The sequence below is a fragment of the Typha latifolia genome, chromosome 12 (genome assembly GCF_019914945.1).
Source record: "Typha latifolia isolate L0001 chromosome 12, TyphaL0001v2, whole genome shotgun sequence".
NCBI lineage: Eukaryota > Viridiplantae > Streptophyta > Magnoliopsida > Poales > Typhaceae > Typha > Typha latifolia.
Genome location: NC_133097.1, coordinates 7,380,413 through 7,401,253, shown reverse-complemented (window position 1 = coordinate 7,401,253; position 20,841 = coordinate 7,380,413). Strand labels below are relative to the sequence as shown.

At 36.7% G+C, this 20,841-nt stretch overlaps 3 protein-coding genes and 1 long non-coding RNA gene across 4 annotated transcripts; 3 read left to right on the top strand and 1 right to left on the bottom strand.

Moving 5' to 3' along the window:
- The first annotated feature begins 2,654 nt into the window (after nt 1-2,654).
- Nucleotides 2,655-7,742, top strand: LOC140799293 (phosphatidylinositol:ceramide inositolphosphotransferase-like). The gene is made up of 12 exons (XM_073153549.1): nt 2,655-2,976; nt 3,085-3,174; nt 4,534-4,620; nt 4,720-4,788; nt 5,813-5,893; nt 5,970-6,041; nt 6,155-6,215; nt 6,303-6,405; nt 6,501-6,596; nt 6,675-6,721; nt 6,800-6,924; nt 7,247-7,742. The coding sequence occupies exons 1-12, from the start codon at nt 2,944-2,946 to the stop codon at nt 7,325-7,327; spliced, it is 945 nt and encodes a 314-aa protein (XP_073009650.1). The 5' UTR covers nt 2,655-2,943; the 3' UTR covers nt 7,328-7,742.
- On the top strand, nt 7,738-8,579 carry LOC140799294 (uncharacterized). The gene is made up of 2 exons (XR_012110974.1): nt 7,738-8,157; nt 8,259-8,579. It is a non-coding gene; the product is annotated as an uncharacterized lncRNA (long non-coding RNA).
- A 2,863-nt stretch (nt 8,580-11,442) lies between these two features.
- LOC140798845 (serine/threonine-protein kinase BSK5-like) lies at nt 11,443-15,647 on the top strand. The gene is made up of 10 exons (XM_073152927.1): nt 11,443-11,814; nt 11,891-12,108; nt 12,181-12,316; nt 12,406-12,539; nt 12,631-12,736; nt 13,153-13,238; nt 13,572-13,760; nt 13,825-13,989; nt 14,707-14,820; nt 15,205-15,647. Exons 1-10 carry the CDS (start codon nt 11,733-11,735, stop codon nt 15,457-15,459), a joined length of 1,485 nt encoding a protein of 494 aa, XP_073009028.1. The 5' UTR covers nt 11,443-11,732; the 3' UTR covers nt 15,460-15,647.
- Nucleotides 15,648-16,393: 746 nt separating this feature from the next.
- Nucleotides 16,394-20,652, bottom strand: LOC140799080 (uncharacterized). Its single transcript, XM_073153225.1, has 2 exons — nt 19,304-20,652; nt 16,394-17,080 (listed from the first exon to the last, which is right to left on the bottom strand). The coding sequence occupies exons 1-2, from the start codon at nt 19,756-19,758 to the stop codon at nt 16,858-16,860; spliced, it is 678 nt and encodes a 225-aa protein (XP_073009326.1). The 5' UTR covers nt 19,759-20,652; the 3' UTR covers nt 16,394-16,857.
- Nucleotides 20,653-20,841: the final 189 nt, after the last annotated feature.

Sequence of the window (20,841 nt, the reverse complement as noted above, 5' to 3'; positions counted from 1 at the left end):
TGTCAACCTTCATAGGTGTAATAATATATTAGATCGTAGTAATTAAACCTTAAATTTACCATCCTAATTAGAGAGCTAATAAAGTTTTAAGTTTGACGTTGAAAGGAAAGAGAATATGTCAAAAATAAGAGTAAATTTGCGTGGCCTACTCGTCGAGGTGCCAATATATTAATCACGCATATTAACGGTCTTAATTGTGTCTAAAATTAAATACAGAGGATCATAAGATTAGAATAAACACAATTAAAATTGTCATATATATATATATATATATATATATATATATATAATTTTCTGACTATCTTATGTTTACTTGTACACAATAGGTGATGAACAGAGAGAATACTAAATTTAAGAGTATTATGATAATTTTACATATATAGTTAATTTAACGAATATTTTTTAGCTGTTATAAGCAAGATGTAAGAGTTAAATAATTAATATCCATATGGTTAGGTGTGAATAATAAGTAATGAAAATTATAGTGCATTTTTTAAAAAATATTATAATATTTATTATAGTTTTATTCAAAGTATTTATAGATGCTATGCCACACATTGTGAAATACTAGGGTAGAATCGTAATAATGACCGTTGTAGGGGGCTAAGAATGGAATTTTGTTGGGGCATAACAAGGGCGCGAAGAACGTGGGGGCGGCCGCGGGCGGCTGAATCGGTGCGTGGAGGTACAAATCTCGTATCTTCCGTTTTCGCCCTCCGATTTCTCCAAAATTGCCGGCCAAGTACGGACTACATCCAACCGGCGCCACGTGGCACCGCGTCGCACCCCCTCCCCTAAAACCTTCTCTCTTTCAGATATTTATTTTTACATTTTATTTTCTTTATCATCCCAATTCCCAAGTACATATATATTTGTATGAAGTGGGAGGATATTCGAATTTTATTTTTTTTAAAAAGACCCTATTTAATTTTTATCTTAATTGAGAAATATTACTCTAGAGTATTAATATCATCTTGCATATATAATTAACTTAACTCATTTATATAATAAATGACTGTTAAAAAACTATTTAAATTAAAATAGTTTTGATAACTAAATTAAAAAAAATCATGCAGGTTTACGTACAATTATACATCTACCAGAAAAACGGATCAAATATATAATTTCATTTAAACTTGATTCGATCCAATCAGCAAGGATTTGGGTATAAAAAATTCCAACGATCAATATACGATCAAAATAGGCGGTTTGACCAAGTTAAATGAATCCAAACTTCCAATCTTAACTTTCACTGGTACCTAATGGCATAGGATTCAGATGGAAGTCCTTTTAATCACCCTCATTGACTTCTCTATCAAACTTGTGAACAAGATTCGTAGCAACGAGAATAAACAAATTTACTTTCTTTTTTTTTCAAATCAGCCCCAAATGTTTGCCGAATTCAATCAAACAGTCCTTTTTATTCGTAAGGCTCTATATATTATATTCAAATGTTAATAAAGTGGGGTTCCAATTCCCTCACTTGAGTGCAACCCACGAGGTGACAGCAAATCCAATCTGGTCCCTCTATCGAGTGGGACCCCCTCCCCTATCATAAGCATCATTAACATCCACTAGCGTAAGTCCAACTTGGCCAGCAGCCAAACTAGAAGAAAACTGTAGGGAAATTTGCAGGAAGCACCTCACCTTTTGAAAGTTTTCATTTCAACTTCTATCTTATCAATTTTCTTTTGTAAAGGAGTCCTTTTCTTTTACTAAAGAGACTAATTCATTTTTTTCTTTTTGACAACAAGCCCGGATGCCCCCGTACTTACGAATTTGGATTAATTGTAGTTACACCGTTGTAATTATACCCGATTTTTATCGTTACATTTTAAACTGTGTTTTAGGTTGCAATGTCTTTTTTTCTAAATTTTGGATCTGAGTAAAAAGTCAAACGATCATGACAAAATGCACCCAATAGCTATTATAACCCTAATTAATATATTATTAAAATAAATTAATTAAAATAGTAAATTATATAATTGCTCTCTCTCTCTCCTCTCTCCGTTCTCTACTCGTTTCTTCTACCTTGGTAGGTATCAAGCGGCGCACAAATGGGAGGGCAATGATAATAAGCTCGTCGCTGGCCCCCCGTCCCATACAGAGCGAGCCTTACAGTAGTGTACCTCGCCGATGGTAAGAGCAAGAGTGGGCGGTAGAATAAAGAGATGAGACATTATAACCTAAAAAAAGTTTGGGGGTGAAAACCAAGTATATTTCAGGAATGTAGACATAATTAACTCAAATACTCTTATATTAGAATAACAATTTAAATATGAGTGGCATAGAAAAAAAAGAAAATATAAAACATTAAAAAAATTAATAAATGAAAATGTGTAACTTTATTATAGTCATTAATAAGGGAACCTCAAATTTTTGAAAATATTATTTTAAAAAATAAAATAAATTAAAATTAAGGCAAGACGTTAAATAAATATTTTTCAAGAAGAAACAATAAAATATGGCTTGAACCGTAAGAAGTTTATAATATAGGGTGCTATGTGCAAACTGTCCGAAGGAAGGAAGAATAGCTGGCCAGGGGCAGAAACGCAGATAAAATCAACCTCATGGGCCAAAAAAATTAGTTTGAAAATATAGTATTTTATCACGTCACTTTTACAAAAAAGCCCTAATCTTTTCATTTCCTTTTTACCGCACCCGGAGGCGCAATCCCCACCCGGTCCTCTCTCTCTCTCTCTCTCTCTCTCTCTCTCTCTCTCCCCTCCGGACGCCGCTTCAGCGCTCTCATCTAACCGTCAGCGGCGATCCGAAGGGAGAGATCTCCAATTTTAAAGAATAAAGGGCACTTTCTTGCCATATTTGATAATAAAATACGCAAAGGGAATTTAAATTCATCATTCCGGATGTTGAGATCAAAGGGTGGATGTTGATGTAGTATGGGAGCAATTTCTGTTCGTATTTGCAGAAGAAGAAGCAGTCATGACGGTTTACATTGCTCGCGAGGGTTCCAAGGTCTTAATCTCTAATTTTCCTTTTTCTTGAGGGTTTTTTAATTTTGGGGCGATTTTGGTGTTCTTTTGGGAATCTTTGGGGTAATCCCTCTTTATTTCTTTGTAACAGCTATGGAGGAGGGTTTCGATGGAGACGGCGGTGGAGGTTAAAATCCTTTTGGAGAAGTGGAGGCTTCTTCTTGCAGGCCTAGTTTTGCAGGTAATTTTCGACATGGATTTCGTTCTTTTTAAAAAAAATATATATTTCTTGATGGTCTTGTTGATCTGGTTCACTTTTGTTGTCGTCCAATTTGGTGCTCTTTTTCTTTTTTTTAATCTTGCGATGGTTTTTCTCGTTAGGCTCAACTCAATCTGCCTTGTAAAATATATTGACGTCGGAACTTTTTAGTTTTAGATCAAAGATGGGATAGAAGAATTAGATTGCCCAATGTGATGTTTTGCTCTTCTTCTTTTTTTTCCCTGAGATCCCTCTTTTTTGATGTTGAGGCACCTGGCCTCTTTAAGCTGATTCATATTCTTCTTAGCGAAGATTAAGTCACTTAAAACTACCATTCTACCAAGGAATTGTTTATACTTACCATGCAAAAATTGGGTTACTTCAATCGTTTATATTTCACTATTCAGAAGGGAGAAAAAAAATAGTTTAGAATGTTTTGCACTACAAAGTAGCAGAAGTAATTTTTCTAATTTTAATTAAGTTGTTGAAGCACTTATCAGCGCTTCTCACCAATGCCAATGCAAGAGAAGCAAGGGAATAATTTCTTCAGTGAACTCAGGAAAGAACTCATCGAGGAGCCTTTAATTTGTTCTTAGAACATGAAGACACTATAGTTAAGAGAAAATTTAGAGGAAAGTTGAGAAATTATTTGTTCATTATACAAGTCAAGGAGTATCTGAGTCTTTCCTATAACGTGGTATGGTATGAATATGCAATTAGTAGACCTGTTTCTCGAAATATTGCAAACTGTTGGACATTCTTTTGTACCCAATTACTTAATAATATCTGATACCATCAATAGGCACAGTCCTATTTCTATTATGTTTTGTACGTATTATTATGTATTCCCTAATTTACAACATCTCGCCCATATCTTAAGTTTTAGCCATTTCACTCCCCTGCCTTTGATTCTATATGGGATGATGCATATTAATTTTCTTTTTTTCTCTGGACCTGATACATATTTATTTATTTTTCTCTTCTTCCCCCCTCGAGTTGATTATTGTGTTATTATTTGCTAATTCATATTAACAGTAACAACAGATACAATTGGAGAATCTGTCTCTATACTATAATCTTGTTAAGAGAATATTAAGAAACTAAATATGCAGTAGCTCAGTCGATCGATTATTGATTAAGACAGTAAAGTTTCACTAAGAGTCTAAAAGTAGAGCCGGTTCTGACTTTTTTGGTACACAGTTATGTTGTAGTTCAAAGACTCCAAGCAGCTATTTTAGTCTGAGATATTATGTTCTTTTAGTTTACTTTATTTTGATATTTGTTTGTTAATTTAGTAAAGACTAATTTCAGGATTTTTGCAATGGTTTTTCCTATGACTAGTATATTCATGGTTTGGCTGCCCGAGGAGTTCACTATTTACATCGGCCTGGTCCAACTCTCCAGGATTTGGGATTCATGGTCCTTCCGGTATGCATGAGTTCTATTGTTCAATTATTTTTCCTTTAAAGATGCAGAACCACAGAATTTTTCAGTTTACATGTTGCTGCTCTCTATGCTATATTTTAGGAGCTTGGAAAAGAAAGAGGTTACGTCAGTGAGAGCCTGTTCACTTTCATCTTTGTTTCTTTTCTACTGGTATATTTCTCACTTCCTTTCATTTTCATTGTTTTCTTTTATTAGTGTAGCTATTTATTATTTTCTAGTTAGTTTATGCCAAATAAAATCTTCATAGGGTGATGTGAGATGTTCTTTGAAAATAGTGTTGTAATATAATGACTTGTGTGTTAATGATTTTCTTTCCCTACCATTATCAGACTCGTATCCTGAATAAATGTGTATCTGTTTCTTCAAGACACTGTTTCATGATTTTTAAGGAATTACAGAGGACTCCAGTCAGTTCCTTGAATCGATATTTTTACAACTAAGTATCAACTTCATGTGCCACTTGGTATCAAAAGTTGAACGCATGCCCCCTTGCCTGTTTGCATTGGGGGACTGTTTTCTGGAGGGTTGTCTGCAAGTGACAACCGGCCATAGATTATCATTTGATTCTTCTGGCATCATATTTGTTGAGAAAACTTGATGGCGTCTGTTAGAAGGAAGTACTATATATGCATTTGCTGTGAATCTGCTACTGCCCTAAAATTTATGTAGGAAAATTATGAATTGAATTGTTAATGATGCTTCTAGTTGTGAAAATAAATGAACCTGCTCCGATGCTCCATATATCGCCTGTCGAAAGTCTGCAACTTTGATGTAAAGTATTTGACCTATAGAGCATTAGACTCCTATATATTAATTCCTTTTTTAAAGTAAAACAGTACAGAAAAGGTTCTGCATGAGGCATTTCTCATTGCTATTATATTTAATTTTGTTTTTTATTTTTAGTCTCTGCATTTTGTTTGTAGTTTGAATTGAACTTTGTAACTTTGGAATCAAAATGCTTCTATGGTTCTATTCTTGATTTTCCAAAACTTTGTGCTTATCTTTCTGGAGAGTTTGTTCAGCATGTTCCCAGTCTTGTACTATTGTTTTCTTTACTTTATTTGCAACCAGACGTGGTGTTCTCTATCCAATTGGCAATTGCTTTCTACATTTGCAGGCTTTATATAATTCTGAACTCGTGGGTGTCATGACATTGTTTCTTTTTCTATTGCAGTGGACGTTTCATCCTTTTGTTTATCATAGCAAACGTTTCTACACTGTTCTACTCTGGCGCAGGGTGTTGGCCTTTTTAGTTGTAAGTGCAATTGTCTAATTACTCTTATGTCCTATTCGGTCATTTACTAAACAAGGATGGAATATGTTTCGTACAGGCTTCTCAGTTTTTACGGATAATTACATTCTATTCCACACAACTTCCTGGGCCTAATTATCACTGTCGTGAGGTAACATTTATTTATCAACAATTTAGTAATAGTTTGATAGCAGAATTACTTGTCAACTTATTAACATATAAGAAAACCACTTGAAATCGTACACTTTTTGGCTTTCTGTATAGGGCTCAAAGCTTGCCAGACTGCCACCACCGGATACCGTACTTGAAGTTCTCCTCCTTAACTGTAGGTGATCTTTTTCTTCCCCATTTTGATCATATTACAACATATAGTGCCTGATATTTAGATGTTGCCTCCAACTTCAATTTGCAGTTCCCCATGGAGTTATATATGGTTGTGGTGATTTGATATTTTCATCCCACATGATATTTACTCTGACTTTTGTGCTTACGTACCAGAAGTATGGATCTAAAAGGTACGACATATTTGACATTTCCTAGTTATTGATTGTTTTACTAGAAATTGAATATTAGAAATTTTCTTAATAACGTTCTCTTAATTCTTTTTCAGGTTCATAAAGCTCCTTGCATGGTTGATGGCTGTAATTCAGAGTCTGCTTATAGTAGCTTCTCGCAAGCATTATACAGTAGATGTTGTTGTTGCTTGGTAGGAGACACAATTTTCCACTGGAGTATTAATTTATTGTGTCATCTATTGTTTTTCTAATTTATCTTCATTTGGCAGGTATACGGTGAATTTAGTGGTATTCTTTATTGATAAGAAACTACCAGGTACATTTGGATTTTGAAACTATAAAGTGCACTATATTCTAAAATTTCGATCATTAGTTGTCATTTATCTTCCCACAGAAATGCCAGATCGGACAAGTGGGTCGCTCCCTTTGCTTCCACTAAGTGTCAAGGAAAAAGAGGGCAAACTGAAAGAAGAGCACCATAAGTTGTTAAATGGAAATTCTGGGGATTCTACCGATTGGGTAAGATGGAGCATCTTCTAAACATTACTACTTTAATCTCATTGACAAATTTGTTGTTCTAACATAATTAAGCATCAAACTATTTTTGGCTGTCCTGCTCGGTTGCTTAAACATCTTAACAAAATCACTCATTCTATCAAGCACTCAGCCTTTAGTATCTATTACCTGTCACATGGAACATGTGATTGCATTACTAATGGATAAATTTGTCCTGTTCAATTTTTTTTAATCTTCTAGGTTCTTATTATCAGCATATGATGCATGCATTTACTTAATTTTTCTTTGAGAGTTGTCATCTCAACTTTTATCCACATCCTTTCAGAGACAGCGGACCCAAATGAATGGGAAGCATGCAGAGGATGTGAATCACGTCCATTCTGATACTACAACAAATGGTACATAGACGATTGATGCTTTTTTTATGGTTGATGTTCCTCTCAAAGGAGAATCCGATGAGGGATGCAACTGACCTGTGTGGCCTTAAGCTCAAAGCCTCAGATGGAATGCTGCGTATGTTCTACGATATCTACTGGTTCTGCTGGTGGGTGCTCATAGTTCAACTGTAAGGGTACCAGAATTGTGCCTGTAAAAGTTGTGTTTCTCAAAGGAAAGCTTACTTCTATGTACTATCCCCATCTGTTCTTCAGAATTCTCCATGGCTTGAGCTATCTTTTGTCCCATGGCTTATGGATTTGGAGGTTTGCCTGTATTCTTGGTGGTTTATGTAGTATGTTCCATAGTTGGATCTATTCTTTGCACTATGTTAATTACCTCTTTATAAGTTTAATGGTGACTCTCTATTAGAGTAATTCAGGTGATACGCTTGTGGTAAATCTTACTTTCTTCCTGGTAAATTGCTTTGGTGGATTGATCACATAATACACTGTAAAATGTGAATTAGGATCCTGTAATTTTCTTTTCCATGCATCTCAAAACCTTTCGTCTCTTATCTGCGATGATAATTTAAATGCATGAATGAAGCAGCAGGCACATGGAGAGCTCCATGCCTCTGACCATCCCTGGTGCATACCACATGATGTCTAGTGACAATCACACATGGCTCCATTGTTTTTAAGCTTGTCAGAGCTATTTAGTAATCTTCCTTTATTTGTCCGGTATGGTAACTGGTCAATATGATTGCAGTCAACCTTGTCCTGTGGATCTAGATATCAGAGACTCCCATTGCAAATGCTGGTCAAGTCAACCGCATCTTTTGTGTCGTCTCTGTGTCAGGTACAAGCTTCAAATCTTTTGCCGTCTCTATGGTCAATTCTGTTAGCATTGTCTGGTGTCTGGTTGCAGTTAAAAGCTAATTCCTTCATGTGCTTTTGCAGAGACACGGATGGTGGTGCGGAAGAAAGAGAATTGGATACTCACAAACTGTATCATGTATTATTGGTTTTATATATGGAGAATGATGGTCACAAGTCATCATCTCATATTTCATTTTTTTCATACGGCATTCAATGTTATAGTTTTTATTCCGAGAGGAGTCGAAGTGTGTTCAATACGAGATAAAGAGAAGGGGGAGCATGTAGCTGCTTCAATATTCCATTGTCAAGTGACATATTATGAGAGTTCTATGTTCTCAAAAGCAAGAAAAATGACAAGGCCGTCAGAAAAAAAATAAGATAAAAATAACTATTTTTTTTGTTTCTTCTTGAGTCAATAACTTTTTTTTTTTTATAACAAATAGTGGTGGGTCGAATCGTATCAACTCAATATAAAAATGATAAATTTAATTTGTCTTATAAAAAAAATTGAGATTGACCTGTTTGTCGAATTTTTATGTCGACATTGAAAGGAGCAGAGGTTTTAACCTATCAATAGATATATTTCCAGTCATGGCCAAATGCACGGAATAATTAAAGTAGCGTGTGAAAGTTTTCTTTCTTAATTATAGAATGAACACACACTTAAATTCTCATGATGGTGGTGGTGTTCTCTTTTATGATGCTGTTGAGGCTATGACTATTAAATGCAAGTCTAAAAGGCGTGCACATCATGTGAGCGTGGGGTGAGCTCTCCACTTCTCCTTGTCCCCCCTCCCCCTACTCGTTTGTAATCCCTTTGCCCAGCAGCAGTAACAAAAGCAAACATGCTCATCTTTGTGTACCCATGGAGAGAAGGGTGTTTCTTGGAACTAGACACATTGCCTTTTGAGTAGGAGATAAATGCTTGAATAGGGTAAGAATTGTGGCCGGCCATACTTGTTTATATCTATACGTTTGATTAAAATTTATTAAAATAATTTCTGTCATAGGTTGATAAAACTCAATCACTGTACTGTAATGCTACTGACTTTTTTTGACTGGAATCTCCGAGTCTAGTTCGGAATTTTCTGTTAATGAGAATTCTTCATGTTGTTCTTGAATTAGCACTGGGATTTTGTTACTTTTGTTAACGCTGTCAGGAGGAATAATGATTTTGAATAGTTGGGTGTTGGAACCTTTATTAAAGATAACTTTCCCACTATAATAAATATTAAAATTATCATAAATTACCCTTCTCCTCTCAATTAAATTTACTTTCTTTCTGTATCATATTCTTCAAATTAAAATAAAATACACTTTTCAATCTATTCTACGTTTCTCCTGTCCAAGATTAAAAACTTTAATTTCTAATTATTATTTAACTATCACAAATACCTATCTTTAATAATATGATCATAGAATAATTTTTTAATTATCTTACAAATATAGGTAGAAGATTCATATTTGTCCAAACCATTAATATTATAAGGGCATGTAATAATTTATATTTTCTATGTCAACATTTTCACATTAGTCTAAGTTACAAGTCAGATAGTTTGATTTTAGGCCGAAAAGGGTTTATAATGACACTGAAATAGAGTATTCTAATTAAGCTACTTTTCTATACCACACCAATTCTAACATGCAGATCATTCCTCTCCCCCATCTCCATATTAAAGCTAAGCACAGATAGAGAGAGAGAGAGAGAGAGAGAGAGAGAGAGAGAAGGGCCATGCAATTATGATCACTCTCATAGTCTCATGCATGCCATACACTCTTACAATTTGCACCTCCCTTCCAATCTTTTATTTCACTTGAGCCCCTTAGTGATGGTGGTGGGGGGATGCAATAATTAAAATCACAGGAGGACAGGAAACACGATAAGACTGGCATAAAACTTTGCTTCTCTTATTTCCCCCCCATTACTTTCCTAACAATTTCTACGTGCTTGCGTGTGGAAAATGATCAACTTTGGATTTCCAGGATGTCACGCATTGCAGTGCAGGCGATTGCAAGCTGCAAATAGTATCATTATCTTTGGTGGCTTACGCAACTTAGTAACCCAAACCCACATATATATATATATATATATATATATATACACATTTATGATGCATAACATTAATGGTGAGAGGAGAAGCCTCGTGGTGGTAATTAAGGAGCTCATCGAGATACAGGAAAGCGTGAGATATATATATATATATATATATATATATATTTATTTATTGCAGTCATATGAAATGAGCATTAAGATCACACGAGGGAAGAAATTAATGCAAAGTAGGAGTTACAAGATGCAGTTGAGCAATGTACTCGGCTTTTGTACCTCTCTGTAGCTCAACATTTTTTTTCTTATATCTTTTTCCTTTTAACTTTCTATTTAATAAATATATATAACCGGTCAGAACCCTTCTTCTCTCTCAAAAAAAGAAAAAGAAAAAATAAATAAATAATACTTTGAAGAATATCGAATTAGAATAATATATATTGTTTCTCCGTTATTTAATAACTTGCTTTCTTTTTTTTGAAGGCCTCTTAACATGCCTGATAATATCTTTATATATATATATATGTTACTCATACGTAAAGTAATGAAACTTAATATTGAAGAAGGTGGTTAGATGCACTAAAATCCATTAAGCAAGAAGAGGTAGCAATAATCTTTGTATATGCCTTGTGGGTCTTTATAAATAGTAGGTGATATTAATTAATAGTCTTAGTTGAGGATTGGCATGGCTAGTTGGCATTCAATTTGGACATTTTTATCAATGATTGCATGCATCTTATACGTAATCTTGTGTAAACTAATGGTTTCCAGCTGCATCCTCCTATATAAAATTAGGGCATGAGTGTACCATTAAAGATTCTCATGCAAGAATGAACAACAATTTGATCGGAGTATAAATGTCATCTTAATTTTATTCAACTCAATCTTTTGTGATCTTAATTTCCACCCACTAAATAGAGCCTAGGATAATAAGATTAACAAAATTAATTAGGGTAATTTACGAGACTTAAAAGTATGTTTTCCCTCCTATTATTTTTTGAATAAATTTTTATATAGAAAAATAACATGCACGTCGGAACGAGAGACTTGATCTTATCTTTTTACTAGCTAAGAGTTTATAGTATTCCTACGACCGGAAACACCTTGAAGTTTTAATTAAGGGCTAAGTGAGCTCTAGTCCATTGACTCGGCTCTTTGAATAAGATAATAGCGGATTACAAAATAAGACACCTTGCCTAACTACTAATTAATTATATTAAGACATCTTGATTAGAAGAGGAAAAGGCAAAGAGGGAAACGCGGACGGCGGTAGTGCAGCAGTGATGCCAATAAAGGGGAAGGGATTTTTTTTTTCATTTCGCACCTGGCAGAATTATAAATTGCGAACGTATGGGGCGTGAATAGCAATAAATATAGAAGGTAGGGTTCGAAATGAGAAAATACCAAGAAATAGAAAAGTGAGTTATAGCTAGAGAGTGGAAAACTGGAAAGAAAGAAAGAAGAAGAAGCAAGGCAGGCAAGCAAGCAAGCAAACAAGCAAACAAACAATGGGAGTTCGCTGTTCCAAGTACTCTCTCTGCTGGTGGCCTCCCCACTTCAAATCTCCCGTCCTCGGCTCCTTCGATCTCGGTAAAAGCCCATCTCTTTCTTCTCTTTCTTCGTCTTCTCCTTCTTCTTCTAAGGCTATATAGATTTTGTTGACCAGAACCCACCGGAGATGGAGATGGGATCGCAGCATTCGCGGAATTCAGCCTCGACGAGCTACGGGCCGCCACCGACGGCTTCTCCCCCGACCGCATCGTCTCCGAGCACGGGGAGAAGGCACCCAACCTCGTCTACCGCGCCACCCTCCTCGACGGCGGGCGCGTCGTCGCGGTGAAGCGCTTCAACAGATCCGCCTGGCCTGATCCCCGCCAATTCCGAGTAAATTTGCTTCTTTTCTTCTCCCAGGATGGCGTCTCTGCCCTCTACATTGTTCTAATAGCGTTGATGTAGGAGGAGGCGAAGGCCGTCGGCCAGTTGCGGAGCGATCGGCTTGCTAATCTGATCGGATTCTGCTGTGAAGGGAATGAGAGGCTCTTGGTGGCCGAGTTCATGCCCAATGAAACCCTAGCCAAGCACCTCTTCCATTGTATGCAACTGCTTCTAGATCACCATTTGTCGAGTTGTTATATCTTTAGTTATAATTTTGCTAGTAATGGTGTTTTCTTTTGGTGACAGGGGAGACGCAACCGCTGGGTTGGGCGATGAGGATACGGGTTGCATTGCACCTGGCGCACGCGTTGGAGTATTGTAGTTGCAAGGGGAGAAATTTGTATCATGATCTCAATGCGTATAGGGTGCTATTTGATCAGGTTGGGGGTTTGTTGCTGGTTTAGTGTTCTTTGCGTTATTTTGATGGATTTCTTATGTTTGTTTAATGCCGTATTGTTTTGGTTTTGTTAGGATGGCAATCCCAGGTTGTCTTGCTTTGGCCTCATGAAGAATAGTAGAGATGGGAAGAGCTATAGCACTAACTTGGCCTTCACGCCTCCAGAGTACCTTAGGACCGGTATACTTCTGAATTCTTGTTCTTGGAACATATATTGGTTCTGTAAATGGCCTTTTGGAAGCAGTCTGGAAGGTTTAAATTTGTGATGTTGGAGTTCTTGAATGTGTCTATAAATCTAATTTGTGTTGACTTGGTGTATGTGAATATGGCCCAAAAGGAAATATGTTTGCATGTCTAGTTTCAAATTCTGAATGAACCTAGCCGGACCTTCTTTGACCCCACTGTTTTGCCCATTCAACAAATGAGTTTCTTGCCTGTGAGCAAGAAGAGGATACTTATAGTTTTGCCAGGAAGTTTCTTGTTTTCCTTTTCATTTAGCAGTATCGAAATGAATGCAGTATATGATGTGCATGCAAAGTAAGTTGTTATTGTTCAAGGCTCGAAGCAATCATTTATTTCGTACTAACTCATGGCAGGGAGAGTGATCACAGAGAGTGTAGTCTACAGCTTTGGAACTGTTTTGCTTGATCTTTTAAGTGGAAAGCATATTCCTCCTAGCCATGTAAGTTCTTCCCTTCCCATACTTTTTGAATGACCTTTTCTGTAGCTCAATCCTAATGCAATAATAGCATACAGAGATACTTTTGTTATTGCTGCTTCCAAGTTGTTGTGTAGTGGCATTCAAGCAGCAAGATGTTTTCCTCTATATTCTCAAAATGCTGAAATGTTGAAAACCTTCCATTACTTTAACTTTTCACTTGTTAGAATTTATTCAATATTACATTTTATCTTATTAGGAATTTAGCTTGCCTCAATGTCAACTTTGGACAAAACACATAATATTAATGTGCTGTCTTCAACTGTTAAAAGATTAACATAAAGTCTATTGCTGCAGGCACTTGATCTGATCAACGGTAAGAATTTTCTAAAGATAATGGATTCCTGCTTGGAGGGGCATTTCTCCAATGCTGATGGAACTCAGTTGGTGAAATTGGCTTCTCGTTGCTTGCAATTTGAACCTCGGGACAGGCCAAATGTTAAGTCATTGGTGACTGCTCTTACATCTCTTCAGAAAGATGTGGAGGTAAGGCTTTCTGGTTGGAAAATACAAACTTATCTGTCTATTCTCATCCTAAATCATTTGCCAGGTTCCTTCATACGAGTTAATGGGCATTCCACATGGTCCAGCAACCTCAATGCAAACACTTCCATTATCTCCACTTGGTGAAGCTTGTGCCAGAGTAGACCTTACTGGTATACATGAAATGTTGGAGAAGGTTGGATACAAGGATGATGATAGAGTAGCCAGTGAGGTAGGAGACCGAGAGAACATACATTCCCTTACCCTCATGAGTCATGAACTTGCATATTTCTCTTTTTATAATCCTCACAAATTTCTTCAAGCATCTTCATGAAGCTACAGATAAGATTGACCATCATATGTAGCTTTTTCCAGTCTACCAGCATATTCTAGCTCCTCAAACTCTTGAGTTGTGAACATACTGTATGCTGAAAAAGACAAAGAAACAGAATATACCTTAGCCACAGAATATAGTTTCTCCATGCATAAGACAATTTCATTTGGCTTAATGAAGCTATTGAATTGGAAATTTCATAGTGAAGCATAATAAACTGGTAGCATATGAAGTTGTCTATCGATCTGTGAAATGGAGGAATAATCAACTAGCAGCTTGTAAACTATTGTATCTGTGAAAATTGATACATAAACTCACCCTTAGCTACCAGCATCCTGGATATGTCGTTGTTAATGTCACTACATGAGGAGACCACTATCATTGTCTCCCAGTAATTGGATAATTGTTTAATTCTAAATGCTACTCTTTCTTGTGAACAATTCTCCATTTTGGTCGTATTCAGCTGTATGTTGATGCGATGCAATAATTTCGTAACTTTTTTATTTATTGATGTGAAGTAGAATTTTTGCCCAAGTGGAAAAATATTCTCACATCAAACTTCCCCCATTGTGTAGACAAACTGATGGAACATTAATTAACTTACTCAACTTGCAGCTCTCTTTCCAGCTGTGGACTGACAAAATGCAGGAGACTCTGAATTGTAAGAAGCAAGGAGACATAGCCTTTCGAGCAAAAGACTTTGGCACTGCAACTGTTTGCTATACTCAGGTTTATTCAAACTGCATCAATCTTGTGTTCAGTTGGCATTTCTTCAATATGCAATAACATTTGTGATGTTTAACTACACTGTCTCCATTTCATGAGAAATTTTGTGTCGTGTTTACTTAATGTTTCACTTAACCTCTTTTCTGTAGCAACTTATTAAGAGTGCAATATAGATTTCAATCTCCTTTACACCGATAATCAGACAGCATTTGTTGCTCTAAGATTAGACAGGATTAGTCAGGAAAGGGAAAAATGTTACTCACCGAATCTGCCATCACATATTAACCTTGCAGTATCTTCAATCTCTGTCCTTCTGTCCATGTTAATTTACTTTGCTTAATAAATATTCAAATGTAAATATAATTACTGTTTTGTCACATTTTGCAGTTTATTGATGGTGGAACAATGACCTCTCCCACTGTATTAGCACGGCGTTGTCTATCATATCTAATGAACGACATGCTGCAAGAAGCCCTAGGAGATGCCATGCAGGCACGAGTAGTGTCACCGGAGTGGCCTACTGCATACTATCTGCAAGCTGCTGCTCTTCTTAGTCTTGGAATGGAAAATGAGGCTCAAGGAATACTAAAAGATGGCACTAAATTGGAAGCTAAATATAATAACAGAAGTAGGAGTTCATAGCTTTCATATTATTTGTTTTCCCTTCTGTATTTATATCCCATTTTTCTATTAACTATCAATGGCGTGCCTCCATGGTGGCTGCGGCGTTTCCAATCGCTAAAAAGTTTGTTATTGTTTATACACGATCTTGTATGTAAAGACTTTGTAATGTGCAGCAAAGCTCAATACCATTTAGCTACTTGGCTCCATCATTTGAAAAAGGAGACAATTAAGGTTGATTAGTTCACATGAGGATCTTCGAGAGTTGTCAAATGGTGAAGAAAACCAAAGTTTTGTAGATGGAGCAGTAACCAGCTGCATTACATAGACGTATCACTTCATCATTTTAATTCAATTAGCAGCTGGAATCCTATTCCTGCGAGCGAAATTTTAAATTTTAATTAATACCCGCCTTTGAGCTATTTATATTTGGACTCTTTCATTTTGCCTATTATTTTCATATCACACCCCTAGGATAATCTTATATCTAAAATACATTTTGCCTATTGTATCATTACAAAACCCAAGCTTGAAATAAGAACACTTTTCGCAAGGGTATTTTAGTGTTAGGATATACTACAGTGTGTCTCTAAAGGGTTAGTCAAAGTAGTAGTAACAGTAGGGTATCATGAAAAGTATAGGCAGGGTCGGATAACAAATTTATCTCAAAGATGGGATTTTTAATCACAAAATCACCAAGGTAATAGTTTATCCTTGTCCTTTCCTTTTCATAGTTATAATAAGAGTCTAATAGGCTAATTGGTCCAAATATACTAGGCCATATCAAGAAACCCACAGATTTGAACAAAACTGTGGACCATCCATAACCCAGAGCTGTGCACTTTCTACAATAATTAATCAAGAATAAATTCACCCCACACAAATGAAAGCATAGGAGCCAACAGACAAGCAATTGCCAAGAGGACCAAAACAATCACAACTTAGAAAATATATCTTAAGGCCAACAAGTTCAACTATATTATATATATATATGTTAACTTTTAGTAGTATATAGAAGCTAAGAGCAAGTGCAATGGTATTGCTAAGAAGGAAACATAAGGCAACAATTCCGGAATTGGGAAAAGGAAAAGCAATAGTAAGAAGACTTGACAGAATGTAGAACATAACCAATCAAACATTCCAAGGCAAACACAATAGGGAACGGTGAGCACTAACTCTTTTGTTCTTCCATAATTCCTTTCTCATCTCTACTCAGGAGGAACTTAACTCTTCTAAGCTCTTTTCAATAGGCATCCCAGTTTTTGCTTTAGTACCACCTTTCTTCAATGAAGAAAGAATCATGACAGATCTTATCTTGCCAACATGAATCATACTTCTTATCCATCTTAGCTTATCACACCTGGAGCCTTCCAGGACAGCAGTTATTATAGCACGCAATACTTTAAAATGCTCATAAATTTATCCTGGAACATTGAAGTGGAAGAGCCAAGAGATAACAAAGGCAAAAACCAAACAAGCGAGCAGGAAGTTGAGGAATCGATGGCCCTGCCAAAAGCTACGGGTTTCAGAAGGTGGTGCAGATGCGGTAATGTTACTGTTTGTTTCATTCCACTGCTCAATAAACTCAGTCTCACCAGAACCAACCACATTCTTTGCAGTTGAGCCACAAATTTCACAGATCCTACAGAAGATACCAGAAGAGAACATTTAGAACTTTCAAAATTTTGTTCGACAAGGGAAACAACGGAAAGAAAGATTACATCTAAATACGAGCAATTTTGAAGCATAACAATAGCAAGGTAAGGGCATACCCCGAAACACATTTATCTGGAAGTTCTTGTGAAAAAATTTCATGCTTTACCAATGGCAAAATTAATAGAACAGTCTAGTAGTTATTAACCTTGCATAGAGGCATTAATAGAGGTTCCAAACTCCTAATTGATGAGATAAGGTCATACATATATATGATCTGATGATCTCATGTTCTACAATTCCCAGCTTGTTAACCAATAAAAGCCAGTTCTGCTGAAAACACAATTCAAATATATAACAGAAACATAGCTTGGATACAGGATGAGAGGAAGGCAAACAATTTTATCCCATGTTCCCCATAACTTCTTGCAGGAACAAGGAATAGAAAAAGTAAAGATCAAATGTGGTTATCCTGGACTTGATCAAGAGTGGAGCAAGAATTATCAGTTTATAGTTCCTGAGAGCATAATAACCTTGTATCAATTATATATTTACATATCCATCATCCCTAGGAACAAACACAGTTCACACCAATTCTGAGCTAGATTAAAGGATAAACCAAGCAAGAAAAGAAGATCCAAACCAGTCATGTTTTCATACCAAAATCTCCACATTTCGAGAAAAAAAAAATGACAGATTAAAGGAAAAATGATTGTTCATGGGAAGGAACATCAAGCAAAAAACTCAGAGAAAGAAATATAAGTGTAACTGTACATTGGACACATCAAGTTGGTAGCTGGTCAGAAAACTGTCACCTTTTTCTGGAGCAGTTATTTGTGCTCAACTTGATACCTATTTTTGAGAAAAAAATTTGAAAGATGATGCAAAAATAAGTTGCACAAAATTCTTTCCCTCACGTGCTAGTTCTAAGTCATTGACAAAAGTTGTGACATCCAATTCGAGGATGTAACGTGGGTCAGGATTTCATGCAGAAACAAATTTCACAATCTCAAGTGAACATTGAATGGAGCAAGCAAGTGGAGGTGATGATGAATAGAGCACATTAACATCTCACCACAGGCAAGCAAGATGACCAATTTATAGTATCCACTCAAGTCTCAAACATCACCTTGAAATACATTCCTCTCTTCATTTACTTCCAAATCATCACTCTAACTATTTTTTCCAAAAGAATGCAGATCCTCCAACAATGAAAAGGCAGAGACAGGTTAAGCATAATGAGAATTGCACATCCTTAGATACCAACAACTGTTCTGCAATCTTGGCAATGCCATTCCACAAATATGGAGACAACAATCCTATATCCATACTATAAGTATAGGAAAGTAGAAGAAGTCTCAAAGCACTTCAAACAGAAATTACGACAGCAGAGGAAGAACACATAGACATTAAGCAAACTTAAACGCAATACTTCGGTTTAGAGAATCCACGTTTAGAAAAAGTTGCTGGCCATCATCCTTTAAGGTATAGGCAAGGTCACACAGCTTATAACTTAGCAACAAACATTGATATAAAGTATAAACCATTTTATCTGTCTTAAATATATAACAAACATACGCAGATAGCGGAAAACCATAGCACAATCAATCTGCACTCTACCCACTTAAGAATATACCACACCGATGGCACAGACAAAATGTTGGTGGGTTTCATGGCTCTAAACAATAGAAAGTCAAAGCTCCACTTCTAGTGTCATTGGTGAACTGAGAACAAAAGCTAAAAGGAGTGGTACAAGAACGAAAAATGGGAGCACCACAACTAAATCCTCACAATTATTATCGCCGAAGTTATTCCAGATAGTGACTCCCAATGTCTACTTTATCACTTTAGTCTTCTAATGCTCTACTAATCTAATATAGTCTTCTTTACCTTTTCTTTTTGCAATCTTTACTTTTTGCATTAAAGAAAGATAATGCTTCTCATTTAGATTCCATAAACATGTGTACCTAGATCAAAGAAACTGGTTGACACAGATGTACGACGAACATCACATCCTACTTCCTAAAGGAATTGAAAGTACAACCTCATGCCTTTGCCATGGCCAACAACAACTAGGATTAATAAACATTTGTAATCTCAACAGGCCCAGCAACTATTCAATTGGCCAAACATGAACTAAAATTATTTAGAGAAAAATGAAGGACGAACAAACTCATAGCAAGAAATGCTATCCTGAGTTAATCTGACTTACTTGTTTCCTCTAATCTTGAACCATGTCTCTGCACATTGCTTGTGCGCGGCAGCTAAATCATCTTTGCAAGAGCAGCCCAATACAATCGCAACGCCCGATTCTGAAGCAGCCGTCTCCAAAGTAAGATGGCAAATCCTGCAATCCCTCTCAACCTTGTCCGGATTCAATTTAATCTCAGACAACCCATTCTCCAGGTCAACCTCAAGCGAGCAGTCGGATACGCAGGAAATCCGGCAAGGCTCCCGGATTCCGCCGCCTACCTCATGAATGGATGCAGCAGACGAGAGGTGGTCTTCGAGACCCGAACCAGCACAATTGGAGTCGTGCCGCGAATGCCAAGAACGGTCCTCCGCGTCGGAGAAGCAGAGGCTATCGTCGCTATCATCAGACACCTCTGTGCACTGGTGAGGTCCTGCCTCAATGTCCTCACATGATTTCTCCCCATTTGTCACCATTTGCAAACAACTCCACTAGAGAAAATCTTATTATATGACATCAAAGAGCTCCTAGGAAAGAAGCCAACTACTGGGAGCGCTAGAAAAGAGAACCCACAACATAGATTTCAAGTAATCGTTGAAAGGCCTGTGAAGAAGGAAACACCCACAAGACGATCCATTCGTCTGGAAATCCAAGTCAATTCCTTCTATATGACTTCGATTAGGAAACCTTCCAAAAATGGCAACTTTGTATCTTCTCAAACCCGAAACACATCAAAACCATCATAAAAGGACACAATCCGTAGATTCTATGTAACGTAAGCACAGACGGATCAAAAAATTGAAATGGGCATGTCCCAAAACATCGAAAAATCCATGAAAACCGCACCAAGATGGGATCTTTGATAGGTTTCTCGATCCACAACCGTTCATGAATGGAGAGAGGGAGAGAGGTGGGGGAGAGAGAGAGAGAGAGAGAGAGAGAGAGAGAGAGAGAGAGAGAGAGAGAGAGATTACTAGAAAAGAGCAGAGTGAGGGATTTTTAACAACTCCCCTCTCTCCTCTCTCCTCTCTCCTCCGATTTGTATATTTGTCGGTCAGGGAACTCTACAGGAGAAACCAACTCATGGAAAGCGAAGGAGAATGCGGCTTTTGATGCAGAGGGAAAAAAGAAAGCGAGGAAACCCAAATCTACGGCTCCTTTTTCCTTTGGATTTTTTCACCACGACAGTAGACAGGTAAGGGTAGGACTGGTATAATGTTTGCTGCTGGGGGGTTGGGGGAGGGGGAAGAAAATAGAGACAGGGAAGAGTAAAGACTAGTGTACAATTTGTAAATTCTTCCAACAAAACGTTTATTCCACTGGTCACATATCAGTCCCATAAGGAAGAACCAGTAGCTTGATGTGAAGTTCTAAATTATAAAGGAAGAACCAGGATAATTAGTTTATTCGAGCCAGTTTACATATACTATTAGATATGAATTAACACAACGATCACAATGCATCTAGTAGTTTAAATAGAAATTATAGAAGTTGAGCGCATACGATTAGGATTGTTGGATACTTGGATCCATCATGTTAGCACTTATTAAACTCATGAT